Raw genomic sequence first — 17,543 nt, forward strand, 5'->3', positions numbered from 1 at the left:
AAAAAAAAAGAAAGAAAGTTGAATCTGCCCAAAGCCACTTAGTTAGGTAATGACAGAACTTGGAAGTTTTCAAATCTAGGAATATCTGCTTTAAAAATCAACGGAAGATTTGTTGCCTCCTGAAGCTCCTGAAGCATTATTATTGTTTGCTTTTGTCTGAAGGGAAATGTGGTAAGTGTGTGAAGCAGGAATGAAGAGGGGATGGCAAATGGAGAGGAGTCTGTATGGTAGAGAGCAGGGGAACTCCTGGATACTGAGGGAAAATAAAATGAGAAATGGGAGTTTGTCCCCAGGAAGAGACTAGAGCGGGAGTTTGACAGGAAACTGGACCCTGGAGGGTTTGGGGTGGAGTTTGGGATTATGATGTCAACCATCATCAGGGAAATATTCGACTCATCTTCTCTCATCGTCTCCCCCTCATTCCCAGGTCCCACACCCTTTTGCTAGCTCTGACAGGTTTTGAGAGCAGGAAAAAGAAGAGCGAAATAGGAAGAACAAAAATAAGACAGCCCCCACCTTACGCTGAGGCAGCGAGAGATACAAAGACCACTCTGTTGAATAGATCTTAGAATAAGAACATTTCTCCCACACAGAACCAGTGTTAAGATAAAGGGTGACATTCTCACAGTCCTCAGAAGCCTAATTAACTCGTGACGTTCTGGAGCTAGCGCTAGTAACAACACACCTCAATTCGGAGAACATTGATTGGGCTCCTTTTCTGAAGCAGGAACTTGGGAAAATGCTGAGGTGGAAGGAGCTGTGGGTGACTTCCTCTGCCCTTGGGAAGTTGTCAGCTATGTGATGATTTAAATACTTTGGGGCACCAGTCCCTTATCTTGGCCACTGCTTCCACAGAAAGGTGAGCTCCAGTTACCGCACGCTGGATGTGGGCCAGGCATGGAACATACTGACTTTCCTTCCTCTTGTTCCCTTTTCTTACCTCCCATTTGCATGCACTCCTTCAAGAGAATGCAGCCACTGGCCTCTTGTGTCCTGTGGAGAAGGAAATTCAGGAGCTTGGCTTACCAGTGCATTGAAGTCGAAGCCCTAAGTTTGACTTTTAGATAGCCATTTGGCCACGAGAAAGTCACATAGCGTCTCTGAAGTGAAGGAAGAAATTACATCCTCCTTGGTTACCTCACTGGGTTCTTGGGGATTATTAAATGATTTGTTAGGTATGTGCTTTACCATAAAGCATTAACCGTAAAGCATAAACCGTAGAGCATTAAACAATGCAGACAACTGTGTTCATCCTCATAGAGCTGATTAGGGACCTTAGACATCGTTTATTGCTACCCCATAGCTGCTGTGTGCCAGGCCCTCTTCTAAGCATTTCATGTATCTGCAGAGCAGACCAGTGGGGTTAGGTACTTTTATCCTCATTTTACACATGAGGAACAGAGAGGTTAAGTGACCTGTTCAGGGTCACATGGTAAGGGGCAGAGTTGAGATTCAAAGGCAGGCAGTCACGCTTTGGAGCCCATTGCTAACCACCAAACTAAACTGCCTTCGGTGTGCTTTGTTAGTACCCTCTGTAAACTCCTCTGGGACCACCTGACGGAATTATAATTGCTCACCTTCGTGATAAATAAGCTACTAGATTAGAGGGACTGTATCTCATTCACACACACAGTACCTGACACATAGTTAGAGCTCACTAAATATTTGTTGAATGAATGAATGAATAAATAAATACATGTCCTCTAGGGAGGCATACAGCAAGTCTGATACAACTCTTGTGCTTTCGCTTTATCTTTTCTTGGCTAGCTACCCTCGTTTCCTTCAAGTATTTCCAGTAAGAAAATGGTATTTCTTGCTATCTTAATTCTCCTCTTCTGCATTTTCTCAAGGTCAATACTGACCCATCTAAAGGGAAAAGTTAGAATGTGAACACTGTACTTGGAGAATGGTCTGACCAGCACTGGATCCAGGGTGGCTATCCTCTCCTGCCTCCATAGTGTATAATCATTATCCAGGACTCTTAGGAGCTCACTCCTGCTCCTGAAGTTTTTGTATGTCTGGACAGTTTCTTGACTATGAAACTTAGTATCCAAAGTGACATTTTAGGCTTTACTAGTGGTCTAAGCAGGTAAGTAAAATCTGTTATACTCTTCATTTCTTCCCTCCCTCCCCTCCCTTTTCCACTCTTCCCTTTGGTGGGAGGAGCTGGAAGGAAGGAAAAGGGATTCCCTAAAGCTCTAACGGAAGCAAACAGGTTATGGTTGATGAGGGAGTTGGGGCAGGAAACTGCATCTTTTAATCTGGAATCCAGAGAATGTGTCAATTTTGTTTCGTGTCATGACTACAGTGAGCTTTCTTCTAAAAACCGTAGCATCATTGGCTTCATATATTGGACTATATTTAAGGGGATGATAAGACACAAGGTTTGAGTTTGGACATGTTTTTGAAAATTCCTGTATTAAAGTGAACAAACATATTTGCAGTGTTTCTGTTGGGCTCCTCAAACTGGAAAGTACAGACACTGGTTCTCATCAAGACTAAGGAAACTGACAAAAAGCGAGATTCAATTATTAGATAAATAGACACACACTATAAATTCTCTATTCCAACCTGTGTTTTTTATTTTTAGTTGTTTTGATTCGAGATTACTTTAGGTGACTAAGTGCTCCATCGGACACTCCGAGCTCCGTCCTTTTAGTCGGGGTCAACGCCTCTGAAGCTTCCAGCTCTCCCTTGCGGGACCGCGACCCACTTGGTAGTGGGCGGGACCTCGCCCGCGGGAGCGCGCTCCCGAGGCGTCGGCGGCGGCGGCGTGGGGAGCGGAGGAAGGAAGCACGGCGCCCTGGGAACGCGCGAGGCCTCACGTGCGCGCTCCCGCCCGCCAGCCTGCGCACACCGGCGCCCACGCGCCCGCCCGCTCTCCCGGGAAGTCTCGCGATGCCGTAGCCGGCTGCTCCCGCTGCGGCTGGCTCTGGCTGTTGCTGTGGTTGCCTGAGTTGCTGCTGCTGCTGCGGCGGCGGCGACGGCGGCGGCGGCAGTAGCAGCGTTAGCGGCGGTACTGGTGGAGGTGTCGGCCTTTGGGCGGATGTTGACATTGTGTTGTTGTTATCCCTGATGATAATGGCGGCGGCGGCGACGGCCGGGACCCCATCTCCTCTGTAGCCGGAGCCGAGGCAGCCAAGACCGATTTCCGCGGCCTCTGAGCCCGCGGCGGCGACTCCCCTCAGCCTCCGCCGCCTCGCCAGCCCGTACCCCCGGCCCCAGCCCTTGGAGTCAGGCCCCTTTGAGTAGGGGGTCTTGGAGGCTCAGGATGGCGGATTTCGACGAGATCTATGAGGAGGAGGAGGACGAGGAGCGGGCCCTGGAGGAGCAGCTGCTCAAGTACTCGCCGGACCCAGTGGTGGTCCGCGGCTCCGGTCACGTCACCGTGTAAGGCCCGGAGGAGGGGAGGGCGAGGACGGGGAGGTGCAGGGCCGGGGTGGGTCCCCCCACCCGTCCCCCATGGTCCTGGGGAGCACTCCATCCGCGGTGTCCGTCTTGTGTCGGGGCCTTCGGGAAGAGTAGGCTACCAGGAAGTGAGAACTTGCTTTAATTTTATTTGTTTCGGTCTCCGAAGTGGGGACAGACACTGCCCTTTCTCCCCAACCCCCCAACTCCCTTTAGCGGGCCTTTTAGGCCCGGGCGATGTCATGGATCCCAGGAGGGAAGATTTTTCTTTAGGGTCTGCCCTTTGGGCTACCCCTTCAGCTGCGGAGTGGAAGTACACGTATTTATGAGCTTCCTCCTCCTTGTTTTCTCATCCACTTACCCTGTGGTTCTCTCTCCTCGTCTGTGCCTTTGAGCCTATTGACATATGGCTGTGGCCAGGTCTGGGCCATATGAGACCCCAGTGACAATTGGTAATGAGTGGTTGACTTTCGTTGTGCCTCTGCCTTTCACACATTCACAGGTCTTCCCAGTTTCTTGCAGAGGCAATTTCTGCGGAAGTAATGCAGGTTCCTGTGATCGTGTATGATAAGAATGTATAGATGAACGTATATATTTGAGATATGCAGAGCGATGTATGTTTACAGCCAGTTTTTAAAAAGAAATCTATGGGATGGACACACACTGCTCAGGTTACTGAGGGCTCTCTGTAATCTAAGTCTCCTCTGGGCATGAACTCTGGGGTGGTTTCTTCATTCGATAAGGGTTCCTGTAAGTCTGATTTGCAACATTTAAAAGTCCGGCATTATTCAGACAATAAGGAATGAGAGCTTTGTAAAAGGTCATGACTAATAGAGGAATGTGAAGACTTGAACCAAATAATGAGCTGTCCGGAAGCAGGAAGTTTTGTAATGTTTCTGTGAGAAGTCCAGAGTTTTGTGCAACTTGAAGTGATTATATTCTTCATTTCATCTGTTCAAATCCTAGATCAAACTTCCACGCTTGTCAGGTATCTCCACACTTCTTTTTAGTTTAAAAAAAAAAAAAAAAAGGGCCAGCAAGTCTGAGACTGTCTGGAACAGTTTTCATTATACTTTTGGTGTAGGGTGAGTGGGATGTGCAGTGAGTAACTTTAAGTGAAACGGTCTAAGACTCTCATATGGGATTGTCAGCAAAATCCTTGCATTTCTCACTACGTGTTATGACCAGCCATATTGTTGTTTGGATATGCTTATGTAATGCTTTGATTTCTTTAGCACCTGTTAAGTTTATGTTCAGGTGACTTACAGGGTAAAAACACACTGCATAATCACAACGCCATGGGAAGACTGTGGGATTTATCACCACAGTAGCAGTTACTTAGTGTTTTAACTGTCACCTCCAGCAGAATTCAGACAGATCATGGATATTAAATCTCTTTTTTTTTTTTTTTTTTTAAAGATTTTATTTATTTATTTGACAGACAGAGATCACAAGTAGGCAGAGAGGCAGGCAGAGATAGAGGAGGAAGCAGGCTCCCTGCTGAGCAGAGAGCCCGATGCGGGGGCTCGATCCCAGAACCCTGGGATCATGACCTGAGCTGAAGGCAGAGGCTTTAACCCACTGAGCCACCCAGGCGCCCCCTTAAATCTCTTTTTAACATATATCACGGAATTTTTTTTTAGTCTCATAGCCTGCCATGTAATTTTTTAGTTTGACTCTTAAGACCTTTTTACCTGAGGAGTATAAGGATGCTTAAAGAAGGGGTTTTTCAAACTCTTTCATGCTGTCTTGCTGCCTTTCTTCCTGCATTCCTCTTGTCAAAGAACAGCTGGCAAAATTTTGTTATTTAAAAACGTACAGGTATAGTTCTAATGTTTCCTCTGTTTAAGGAAAAGAAAAACTAAGCACTTGGCTGGGCAAATAGAATATATAATAGATGAAGTGCTCAGAACAAAATAGGTGATTAGTAAATATGATTGTAGTTGAGTACTTAGGTTAATAGGGTGGGGAAGAATTATTAGTAGTTTTCAGTCTTACTGCCCTTTAGAATTACCTGGAGAGATGAAAAAAAAAAAAACCAGAAGAACAAAAAAATGGTGCCTTCTCCCCAGGCCAGGCCAATTGAATGCCAGGTATCTAAGGGCCCCAGGCAAGGATATCCCCCACCACCCCCCACGACAAGTCCCACAGGTGACTCTCCTGTGTAGCCAGAGATGAAAACCACTATTCCAGAGTATGAGGAGGAATTATGTGCCATCAGTAAGCAATATGCCTTTCTATATTGGAAGTTAATTCTGTGATCTCTCAATCACTACCTCACTTCACCATTACGTTGATTTGAAGCTCTGGGTTCAAATCTACCCTCTGCCACTTGGGTGGATTATTTATGGATTATTTATAACTCTGTTAAGACAGAGATTATAGTCCTTAACTTTTAAGATTATTAAGGATTAAATTAGACAGTTTGTGCCAAGAATTCATCATCACATTATGTGATACTGTGCTCAATAAATATTAACCTTCATTAATTATCCTCCACACTTAGTTTTCCACTTTGAGAAACATAAGGCATAGTAATAAAAAATCAGAACTACCATTTTCAGACCTAATAGTGATGGACTTTAGTCCCGTTTTTCCATCTCTAAAAAGCTTATATATTTAAATTGGTAGGTGGAGTATTTTGGTGAAAATTAGTAAGAATCTTTATTGAAAACCTAACCCTGTTTTGTGGTGATAGAGATAAGTAGAGTAATAGTAATACAAACTGTTTTTTTTACAGGACTCTGTCATGTATAATTCACAGGCATGCTATGCCAATTGGTAGCCCAGTTAGTGCCTAAAAGGTTTTTGAAATTGGTGTTTATGGGTTACTATAACTGTTGAGCATGGTCAGTTTTTCTTGCCTCTAAATATAAATGGGAAGAACTAGTAAAACAGTTATGGTAAAACTGCTACTACCCCACCTGTTTTTTTTTGTTGTTTTTTTGACTAAGGTGCTCTTTCAAGTAGTCGTTCCTTACTGGTTTGAAAGTAAATGATAGTGCAAACTGAATCATCTGTAATCCAGATCAATCTGAAAAGATACAGATTCAATCACTTATGTTTTTTGTAGATTTTTACTTTTGAGTGGACCTTAATAGTTGAATATTTTTGCTCTGTTTTCCCTTCCTACTTCAATGTATCCTATTATAGTATTTTATTTTAGAAATCGCTGTATTCTCATATGACATGATTTCGCATGTCATTATAGTGTTGTGGGAAAGTAGGTTTCTTTCCATTTTCTACTACGCAAGCAGGTCAGTTTGGGGGCATAATCAGATTTTGTAGATATGAAGATATAAAATAATAATTTGTCTAAACAAAGTCTGCCTTAATGTGTGTAGGGTTTTTTTCCTTTAAAGATTTTATTTATTTATTTGACAGAGAGAGACACAGTGAGAGAGCGAACACAAACAGGGGAAGTGGGAGAGAGAGAAGCAGGCTTCCCACTGAGCAGGGAGCTCAATGCTGGGCTCCATCCCAGGACCCTGGGATCATGACCTGAGCTGAAGGCAGACAGATGCTTATTGACTGAGCCACTCTGGTGCCCCATTTAATGTGGTATTTAATACAGATATTTTCATTTTAGTTATTTGTTTATTTTTAAAGTAGGCTCCATGCTTAGCGTGGAGCCCAACGTGGGGTGTGAATTTATGACCCTGAGATCAAGACCTGAGCTAAGAGTGGAATGCTTAACTGACGAGCCACTCAGGTGCCTTGCAAATATTTTTATATCGGCTGCAAATGAGACTTATCCTTTGTACTTCCATCATGATCAGTATTCTTTTTTGACATCCCTTCTGGGTGAGTTTATTAATTTTCTTTGTTAGATTTACGTGTAGCAGTATGGAGCAATGTGGCAATTCCAGCAGGGAAATAAACAAGCATATTTTGAGAAAAAGTAGTATTTGAAGGAAGAAGAAAGTAAGTTCCTATTATTCCTTAATATTTATGTACATGTAATTTAAAAGACTTCAGTTCACACTTCAGTTAAAAGATTTCCTCTGAGTGTGTGTGTGTGTGTGCGCGTATGTGTTTGAGAGAGAGAGTGAGAGTCTTACTATGTAATGAAGAGGAGGGGAAAAGTGATTAACTTATTAGGTGGTGTAGGCCAGATTGGTTAATATTTTAAAATTGTGAATTTTTTTTAACCTCTCAGTAAATTTATACAAGATATAGTGATCATTATTGAAGACTGAGTTTTCTCAATGATGATAGTGCTAAAGGATGTTAATCAAAATATTAGAATTTAAATCTAGTTTTTAGGCCAGTATTCCCTCGCTGATCTATCACTATAACTGATATTATTTATTTCTGTATCACTTCATGCCCTCCCATATCATGGTCACTCTTGGGGCTTTCCTTTGACTTCTAACTTAAGCCAAGTTACTTTGCTAAGGTTTATTTCTAATAATGTTATTCTCTTTTAATTTCACTAAATTATTGTATCTTCGTGTACTCTCTTCTGAGGTATAATCTTCCTACCATCTCCACAAATAATTCCTCATCCTTCAGCACCAGTTTTTACCAATGGCTGTGGAACTCACTCTCTTTGCTTGTCTTCATCTCAGGTATGCTGTGGAAAATTGAAAGATTTAGAAATGTGGCTTGAAATGAAAAACTCGGAAACTACTTTGGGGTACAATAAGATCTTTACATAGGAGATATCACAAGAACACCTTGACCTTTCAAATGGTAGATTTAATAAAAAATGGTCTATCTTGAAATGTATCAGTATTTCAAGATGGCTATCAGATGCTGTACTTAGCAACAGGAGATCTGAACACAAATCACTTGGATTTAACAGTTTTTTTAACTTTACAATTTTTACCTCCTTTCCCCCCCCCAGCATGATATATAAGACATATTCCATTTTTAAAGATTAAAGTTTTTGTTTTGAGGAATTTTTAAAAAGATTTTATTTATTTGACAGAGAGATAGAGAGAGCAGAAACAGGGGGAGCAATAGGAAGAGGGAGAGGGAGAAGCGGGCTCCCGCTGAGCAGGGAGCCCGATTCGGGGCTTGATCCCAGAGTCCTGGGATCATGACCTGAGCTCAAGGCAGATGCTTACCTGACTGAGCCACCCAGGCACCCCATGGTTTGAGACTTTTGAAGACCTTACTTTGATGTTTCTCCATAAAGCTGTAAAGTTCTTTGAGGGCAGGAATTGTGTTTATTGGTCTTATTTCTCCACTGTTAAATACAGTGTCTGGAATATTGTAAGTCCTAAAATGTTCTCTAAATAAGTGAGGTAATTGCATACATCTTTGGATCTTGTCAGAATTGCCAAACGAGCAACTGTTTTCCTCCCTTCCTGAACCTCCTACTGAAGGTAAACAATATTTTAACAATAGAACTCTTATAAAATCATATTCAGAAGATAAATGAGTTCTCTTTTTTTTAAAGCAAAACTTGATAAATATGGGGAAATTGTAAAATTAAGACTTTTTCCCCCCCAGAAAGTTTTCTTACTCCTTATCATTTGAAAGGAAATTGGTTTGATTTAGAATATAGCATTGAACGTACTTTTGATAATACAAAGAAAAAAATGCTTAATATTTGGATCAACTACTAAAATTTCTCAGTGGGTAAACTATCTTGAAGAAATGAGGAATGTGGTAGTAAACTGATGTTTCAAACTTTTACTGTATTTGAGTTTGAAATTTACATGGTGTTTCAGTCCAAACAGTTCAGTGTTGGATTTCTGCCCATTAACAGATGTAAAACTGACTAGTACTTAAAATTGTATGTGACTAGCTAAGTGGAATACAGAGACTAAATGGTGAAAAATAAGTTATATGAAATTATTTATGATGGTAATTACTCAAATACTATTATTCGAAGTAACACTGCTCTGAATAATACTATTTCTCTAAAGAATAGTATTTTTTTTTTTTTTAAGATTTTGTTTATTTATTTGACAGAGAGACAAAGCAAGAGAGGGAACATAAGCAGGGGGAGTGGGAGAGGAAAAAGCAGGCTTCCGGCTGAGCAGGGAGCCTGATGTGGGGCTTGATCCTAGGACCCTGGAATCATGACCTGAGCCAAAGGCAGATGCTTAACAACTGAGCCACCCAGGCACTCCTAAAGAATAGTATTTTTACTTTGAGAGCTGCTCTTGAACTCAAATTTGAGTTTATATTCCTATTAGGTTAAAGGCTCAGAATATTAGACCAAGTGTATACTTGGAAGGGAATCTTTTAAATATCTAGAGAATCTGTGATTTTGTTTTCTAATCTAAAGCTATTTAAGATTTTATTCTCAATAAAATTATGCTTTAAATATAACATGTAGCAGTAGATGCTTGTAAGTACTCTTTAGTATCTTTTGTGTAAGATTGTTTTGTGACTTTTCATTATTTGTTTCAGAATCCATTTATAAAATCAGATCTTAAACCAGACTTTCAGTGTTCAGGCAGTCTAGCTTAATCCCAGTGCAATTAATTTCTTAAACTTGCCTGATTACTAGAATCAGTAAGAGCATTTTAAAAGATACACATTTTAGATTCTTAGCTCTGACATCCCCAATCAGAATTTTTAAGAAGAATTTAGGAATTTTTATTTTTAATAAGAGCTTAGGCAATTCTCATATCATACCAGACACATTTAGAAGCAATTGATGGTATTTGGAAAGAGCATAGTCTTTAATGTTAAGCAGATTAGTTTTAATTCTCAGGTACTTCCCAACTGTAACCTAACTGTAACCATTAACCTTCTGAGCTTTAGTTTTCTCATCTGCAAAAGGGATAATGTCTACCTCAGAGATTAGGTGTGGGAGTCAAAAATAATTTATCTAATGTCATGGACCCACAGTAGACATTAAGCAAATTATTACTTATTACATATTTTGGTGTTTATTCCTTCATGCACAATTTTTGGCTAGTCTTGACCAGTTTCTTGGAAATCCATCTAAAAGGTAACATATGCGTCCTGCTTTTAAATAAGACCCTGAGCATAAATCAGAATTATTCGATTGAGTTGAAACATTTAATGAGAAGCCAGTATTATCAGGTTGGTATACAGTGATATTCTTAGGGATCATTGAGGTATTTTGGGATTTGAAGATCTCTAAATGGCACTTCCTTTTAACTTTCACATGTGTGGGCTTTTCCTTTGTTTTACCTTCTTCCTATCTAATGGATGAACCATTGGTTGGGAATGAGGCAGCCAGCATTATTAGAACTGTGATAAAGTGAGAGAAGTTGGTTCTGAGTACTGGATTTAGATGCTTGAATTTTAATACTTGGGTTTTAAGATACTTGGTTCCTCAGAGAATTTTTTTTTTGCTTAATCCTTCCTTATCAGCTGTCTTATTGAGGTTTCCTGGTAAGTAATATAACAAGCGTTTACTAAATTTTATGTTAAGTATTATTTGAGACACAAGGTACACATAGTTATGAATAAAACAAACATGGTTATTCTGCCCTCATAGAGCTCATAGTTAAGAGACAAATTATGTCTGAGCAAATTGCTTCGAAGGAGCCTAATAGAATTCTGTGACTGAAAATAATGTGATTAGATAGAAGCTCTCTGAGGAGTAACATTTAGGAACGATGAAAGGGTTCTGCGAAGAGTATCCCAGGTACGGAGAACAGCAAAATAAGTCTGGCTGGCCCGAGGAACTGAAAGGCTACTTGCGTGTTGTGGCCAGAATACAGTGAGTAAAGGGAATGGTGCCTTGACATGAGGTTCATGAGCTCAGTAGGGCACAAAGGATTGTGGAGAGAATAGAATGAAACTGGGGAGAGGAGTTAGGAGGCCGTGAATGGTCTAGAGGAGATGTGATCTCAGTGTTGATCTTTAGATAAAGGAGATGTTCTAGTTCTGTCTATAAGTCATCAAATTTCACAGCTTTCCTATGAGGTCTGGAAAGACAGCAGTGGCTGCTTGTGCCATCCCTTTCCCCGTTTCCATCTCATTCTCATTCCCATCTCATGTTTTGTTTTGTGTTTTTTGCTTTGGCGTTGTAAGGAGTCAGGTCTAAGAACTGTGGCTGCCCTTACTGTTGACTGGAGACTGTCTCCGTGACATACCTGTATTTCCTGTTCTGCTACCACAGGGCAGTTAGCACGCAAAGGAACAGTGTGTGCCGGAAGTGGAAAGGGTCTTTCCCGCAAGATCAGACATTTGAAGTGAGGAACTTTGTAAAGTCTTACCCTTTAGTTATAAGATGTGTGGTGTTTGACAATGATCTGTTTATTAGATTTGAGGGAAGGGCTGTGCTTTTTAAGTCTTTACACTTTAAAACTAAAGCAAATACACAAAGGCTGAGATTTTCTCACAAAGTCCTAGACAAATGATTTTTTTCTTTAAGCTCTTCTCCATCCTGCCATCTATGTAAAATCCTACCATCTAAATAAACCTAAACTTATTTTAGGTTGGAGTTGGTTGGACTTGGGGTAACCTATCTTTGTTTTTTGTTTTTTTTTTTAATTGTGTTTGTGTGTATGCTTCCTGCTAGAGCTCCTTTTTTTTTTTTTCTCTTTGATCTTGTGTTGTAGTTGTAGTGGAGTCCTTGGTTAGCGTAATAAAGGAATTACTGTGTACCCAGCCTTCTTTTTCTGCCCTTTCTAAACTATTGTAGATGTCCCTTGAAATTGGTATTTTTGGTAGTTTATAATCCAGTTCAACGATTTATTATTTCTTAAATGAACATAAGTTATCATTATTGTGTTCCTCATAAGATTAATGTAAGTGTGAAGAATATTCTAACATATGTATAAATTAGATAGTTGAGTTAGATTAGTTGAATTTGTATGTCATCAGAGGTTAATACCATGAACTTTAATCAGTATATACTTACATAACTTCCATTGTTTAACAACATATGTAATCATCTGTAAATACTTGAAAATAAAATCTTAATAATTGAAAATTAGTAAAATTCTAATGCTAGAATATTATAGAACTGTATAGTGATGGGGTTTATGATAGAGTGAATTAATAAATGATTTAAATAATTAAGCCTTTGATTTCACTAGTTTATTAATAAGATTGTATTTTCACAGAGCTGGATGAACCCATATATTCAGAATTTGATCACACAGTTAAAATTTTTAGATGTCTTCTGAGATTCATATGTATGTCTCCAACTTTAGGGGTTCTGTATCTTTGGGGTAAACACAGGTAAACACTTTCAGTTCTAGCCCTTCTTCGTGAGCCGCATTGATACTCAGATGTATATTGAGGCAGCCAGATGAATTTAAAGTGTGGCTTTTATGAATTGATATCTTAATTTCTTGTATAGTCATGACTTCATCAACCAAAATAGCTAAAAAGCTGATTCCATTGAGCTCAGAGTTCAACATTAGGAAATAAGTGCTATCTTCACTTGTCATCTGCATAGCTGATGTTTTTATTTTGAATCTGAAATTTCTAGTTCATGTTTATAGGTCTTGTCATATCTGTAGGAAGATAAAATCTTATGAGTCTAGATTTGTATAGGTTGAGTATCTCAGGATCCAAAATACCCCAAACTGATTTCATAATCTTTTCCCCAAATCAGTTTCAACTGCAGCCTTCTAATTCACAGTTGATGGCAGATCTGGCATCCTATTTGCTTAGACTAAAAACATTTTTGACACATATTTAAGGTCTCTCTTTCTCTTTCACTGCACACGAGCTGTCAAGAAATCACCCATTCTTGACGCCTGGGTGGCTCAGTTGGTTAAGTATCTGCCATGGGCTCAGGTCATGATCCCAGAGTTCAGAGTCCTGGGATCCAGCCTTGCATTGAGCTCCCTGCTTTGAGGGAGCCTGCTTCTCCCTCTCCCTCTGCCTGCTGCTCCTCCTATTTGTGCTCTCTCTCTCTACCAAATAAATAAATAAAATCTTAAAAAAAAAAAAAAGAAGAAGAAGAAGAAGAAGAAATCATCCATTGGTTTTGCTTCAAAATGTTTTTAAGATTTGGCCGCTTTTTATCATGTCTGTTACTGGTGTGAGTTGTCACCATCTCTCTTCTGCTGTACCCTTAATATTCTTCTTCTCTCTTTCTTTTGCTTCTCAACCTTTACAGTCTACTTAGTACATCTCCCATAGCGGTCCTTTTAAAACATAAATCAGATCCTGTCTCTTTTTTGTATCAGGCCCTCCCAAAGCTTCCCATCCTCATCCCTTTTAGTGGCCTACACGACCTTATGTTATCTTGACCCATTGTTACTTTTCTGACTTCTTTTCTACTATTCTTTTTTTTCTTAACAGTTTTATTTATTTATTTTCGAGAGAGAGAGTGCGAGAGAGAGCATGAGTGGGGGGTGGAGAGGGGCAAAGGGAGAGGGAAAGAGAGAAATTCAAGCAGACTCTACACTGAGCAGGGAGCCCGAGGTGGGGCTGGATCCCAGACCCCGAGATCATGATGTGAGTGGAAATCAAGTCAGATGCTCAACTGACTGAGCCACCCAAGGGTCCCCTCTACTATTCTCTGATTTGTTTACCCCACTCCAGTCACACCACCCTCCTTTCTATTCTCCAGGCACACTCCTGGCTTAGGGCTTTTGTACTGGCTGGTTCCACTTCCTGGAATATTCCCTCCAGATAGCCAACTGGCCAGTTCATTCACTTTCAGATCTTTCACAGTTATTTTCTTTCTTCTTTTCAGAACGGTCTTCTTAATAACCTCCCATGTTTAAAATGAAAACTCATCCATGTCCCCCTTACTCTTCTTTTTTCATAATTGCTTTCTCAGAAAGGTGAGATGAGGCATACTTGATAAAGAGTATAATCTTCTCTTGAAAGGAGAAAAACAGAAACTTTTTGACAAGAATAGTGTTTTAAAACTTTCTTCCTAGTTTACAGCAGCTGTCCCACCTGTAAACCGTGAATTCAGAAAGCCTTGCTAATTTTGTTTTCCTTAAAAACATTTGACCTTTGGGCTATATATGACCCTAAGAAGCCAGTTTGTCTTACCTGCAGCAAATAAAGTCAGAAGGGAGATTTGTTTTCCTAAGACAATGTACCTAGCTGCTTTCTGAACCAGGATTAGAACTTGGGCATATGTCTCTCCATTGTATTTTTCTTCCATCTTTACCGTAGTAACTTCTTTGTGCTTTTCAGCCTTTGTCTCACCTGCCTAGATTTGTGGCCCGATGCTTGCCCATATTAGCTTGCAGGGTTTGTAACTCTAGTTTTGCCTGGCTTTCCTTAACATAGCACCTCCCTGGATACCCTGTTTCCTTCATACCACTCCCTGACCTTGAAGAGATTGGCAAAAAGTTGGAAAATCTTTCACAGTTAACACTAGCCAATTTAATCATTGGCTATTCTATTTGCTAAGCTGTTTGAAGGGGATATTTATGAAGTCATTGGTATTAGGGCATTCTCTAATATATCAAGAGTTCCATAGTGCCTTTGAAATGATATTGCCCACTTTACTAGAAGAATGATAACCATGATAAAAACACACCATTTATGTTGTTTTATGATAATAAAAGCAGTTGCAACATACAGCGTTTATGCTGTTCACTGATGGTGCTTTATTATATTATTTAATGAGTCAGGCACTATTATTATCCCTGGTGTATGAATAAGGAAACTGGGCTCAGAAAAGATAACTCAACTTGCTCAAAGTGGCACATCTAGTAAATGACAATATCAAGATTTCATTCCAGGCAGTCTGCCTAGCTCCAGAGTCTGTTTGCTTAATTGTGTCTTTTATTTTATTGAACCAAAGCAACAAATTTATGCATTCTCTGTATTATTCATCAACACAAACATTTATAAATCCTATATGTCTTCGGATTTTAGATACAAATGTGAAAAGCTGAAAAACATTTTATTTTTCTAGATCCATATGAGAATGTTAACATTTATTTTGTGCTAATTGTAATTTTATAATTTGTTTGATGGAAAAAGAACTTTCCCCCCTCCAATTCTCAAATATTTTCTCAATCTAGAAGTTTCTTAACTAGAGGCATTGTCCTGTAGTAGAAATTATCCCAGGCTTGGGTTCAAGAAAGTAAGGTTCTAGACTAGGTCCTACATGTTAAGTTCCTTCTCTTAGGAATTAGTTTTTTCATCTGTAAAATGAAATATTTGGACTAAATGATAACTCTTTTTTTCTAGCTCTCAGATTCTGAGATTCTACTGTTGTGAATTAGAAATTATTTTTTTCTCTTTAATTTCTAAATTCTTTATGATATACCTATTATATATTTAAACTTACTTTAAAAATCCTAAAGAATGTACACTACAATATACTTTAAAAGTAGAATTATTTTGAAATCTAGGCATGTCAGTTGCACATGTATTTCTTTAGTCTGATTTAAAAACAAAACCCCTTTTGGCGTGCCTGGCTTACTGGCTCAGTCATTGGAGCATTTGACTATTAATCTTGGGGCCGTGAGTTCAAGCCCCATGTTGGGTGTAGAGATGACTTAAAAATAAAATCTTTAAAAACAAAACAAAGTCTCTTTAATCATATGTTTTTTACTTTAAGTTTAATCCTTTTTCTTTTCTTTTTTTTTTTTTTAAGATTGTATTTATTTATTTGTCAGAGCAAGAGAGAGCACAAGTAGGAGTGGCAGGCAGAGGGAGAAGCAAGCTCCCCACCAAGCAAGGGGCCAGATGGAGGACTCGATCCCAGGACCCTGAGATCATGACCTGAACCAAAGTCAGATGCTTAACTGACTGAGCCACCCAGGCATCCCTCATTTTTCTTTTTTTTAGAAAAAAATCCTTTTTTGGGGCATCTGGGTGGCACAGTTGGTTAAATGTGTGCCTTCAGTTCAGGTCATGATCCTGTAGTTGTGGGATCAAGCCCTGCTTGGGCTCCCTGCTCAGCAGAGAGTCTGCTTCTCTTTTTCTCTGCCCCTCACCCTGCTCTAGTCTGCTTCTCCCTCTGTTCCTTACCAGGCTTGATTATTTTAAAACTGGGAAGTAGTACATCTCAGTGAAGCAGAAAATGTCTACAATCACCAAGAGACTGAGGTCATTTAATATTTTGGTGTACTGTTTCTCATCCTTATTTAATTTTTCTTTCTAGGGATTTTTAAAAAGGATTTTATTTATTTATTTATTAGAGAGAGAGAGCAAGTGAGAGGGAGCGGGAGTAGGGGCTGGCGGGGGGAGCAGAGGGAGAGGGATAAGCAGAGTCCTTGGTGAAAGCAGGGCTCAGTCTCACATGCCTGAGATCACCACCTGAGCCAAAATCAAAAGTTGGACACTTAACCAGCTGAGCCACCCAGGAGCCCCTGTTTAGTTTAAAATAGCAATACATGTTACAGAAATTTTGGAAAACCAGGAAATTAAGAAAATGAAATATCACCCATTAAGCTTATTGCCTGTGATTAACCATGATTAATATTTTGATGGATTAACTTTTTAAATTGTTCCATGCATATATGTAAGTATATTTTTTTTTAAATTGAGACCGGGGGCGTCTGGGTGGCTCGGTGGGATAAAGCCTCTGCCTTCGGCTCAGGTCATGATCTCAGGGTCCTGGGATCGAGCCCCGCATCGGGCTCTCTGCTTGGCAGGGAGCCTGCTTCCTCCTCTCTCTCTGCCTGCCTCTCTGTCTACTTGTGATCTCTGTCTGTCAAATAAATAAATAAAATCTTTAAAAAAAAAAATTGAGACTGTACTTATTTTGTATTCTACATTTTTCATTTAACATATTGGGAACAGATGCCGGTATCATTATGAGTTCTGTTGGTTTCAGCTTATTCTTTACTTCTGCTATCAGGCTGAGTTAGTTAATGTTGTCCAGGTTGGATGGCATTGTTGGGCCTTGCCATCCCATATGCTGCTAACCAGCCCAGGGATTAGCTGTTCTTAGATAAGATGCCCATTTGTGGTCAGATTCACCAGAGCACCTGGGAGCTCCCAGCCAGGCACTCAGAATGACAGGCTACTCTCTAGTATACTTGGTTTTGAGTTGTACAGTGTCTTTTCAAATTGATGTATTATAATTAGTATAATTGACATTTTTATTGTTTTAGAACTTTCACTGTTAAAAATAGCACTGTAACTGAGAAGCAAGAGAAAATAAGCACAAAGCAAAACAAGTTGAAATCAAATTCTTGCAGTTCTGTATTTAAAAGGTAAAATTCATCATGAGAGTGAAACATAATTCTGCTCAAAATAACAGTGCATTAGTGAATTATAAGAGGCATTAATATGAGGAGATACATGGAACATGG

General features: G+C 39.8%; 1 protein-coding gene across 3 annotated transcripts in view; it reads left to right on the forward strand.

Moving 5' to 3' along the window:
- Positions 1-3,010: 3,010 nt before the first annotated feature.
- The window catches only part of CHIC2 (cysteine rich hydrophobic domain 2), a 55,007-nt gene continuing 40,474 nt past the window's right edge, over positions 3,011-17,543 (forward strand). Inside the window, exon 1 of one of the 3 annotated variants that reach the window (XM_032851788.1) lies at positions 3,011-3,390. In XM_032851788.1, the coding sequence (XP_032707679.1) occupies positions 3,272-3,390 (119 nt within the window). In that variant the 5' untranslated portion in view covers positions 3,011-3,271. Of the gene's footprint in view, positions 3,391-7,823; positions 7,980-17,543 lie in introns of those variants that run through there. The other 2 variants (XM_032851771.1, XM_032851780.1) reach the window with 2 other exon arrangements.

This window comes from Lontra canadensis, unplaced genomic scaffold, assembly GCF_010015895.1.
Source record: "Lontra canadensis isolate GAN:19392208 unplaced genomic scaffold, GSC_riverotter_1.0 scaffold1, whole genome shotgun sequence".
NCBI lineage: Eukaryota > Metazoa > Chordata > Mammalia > Carnivora > Mustelidae > Lontra > Lontra canadensis.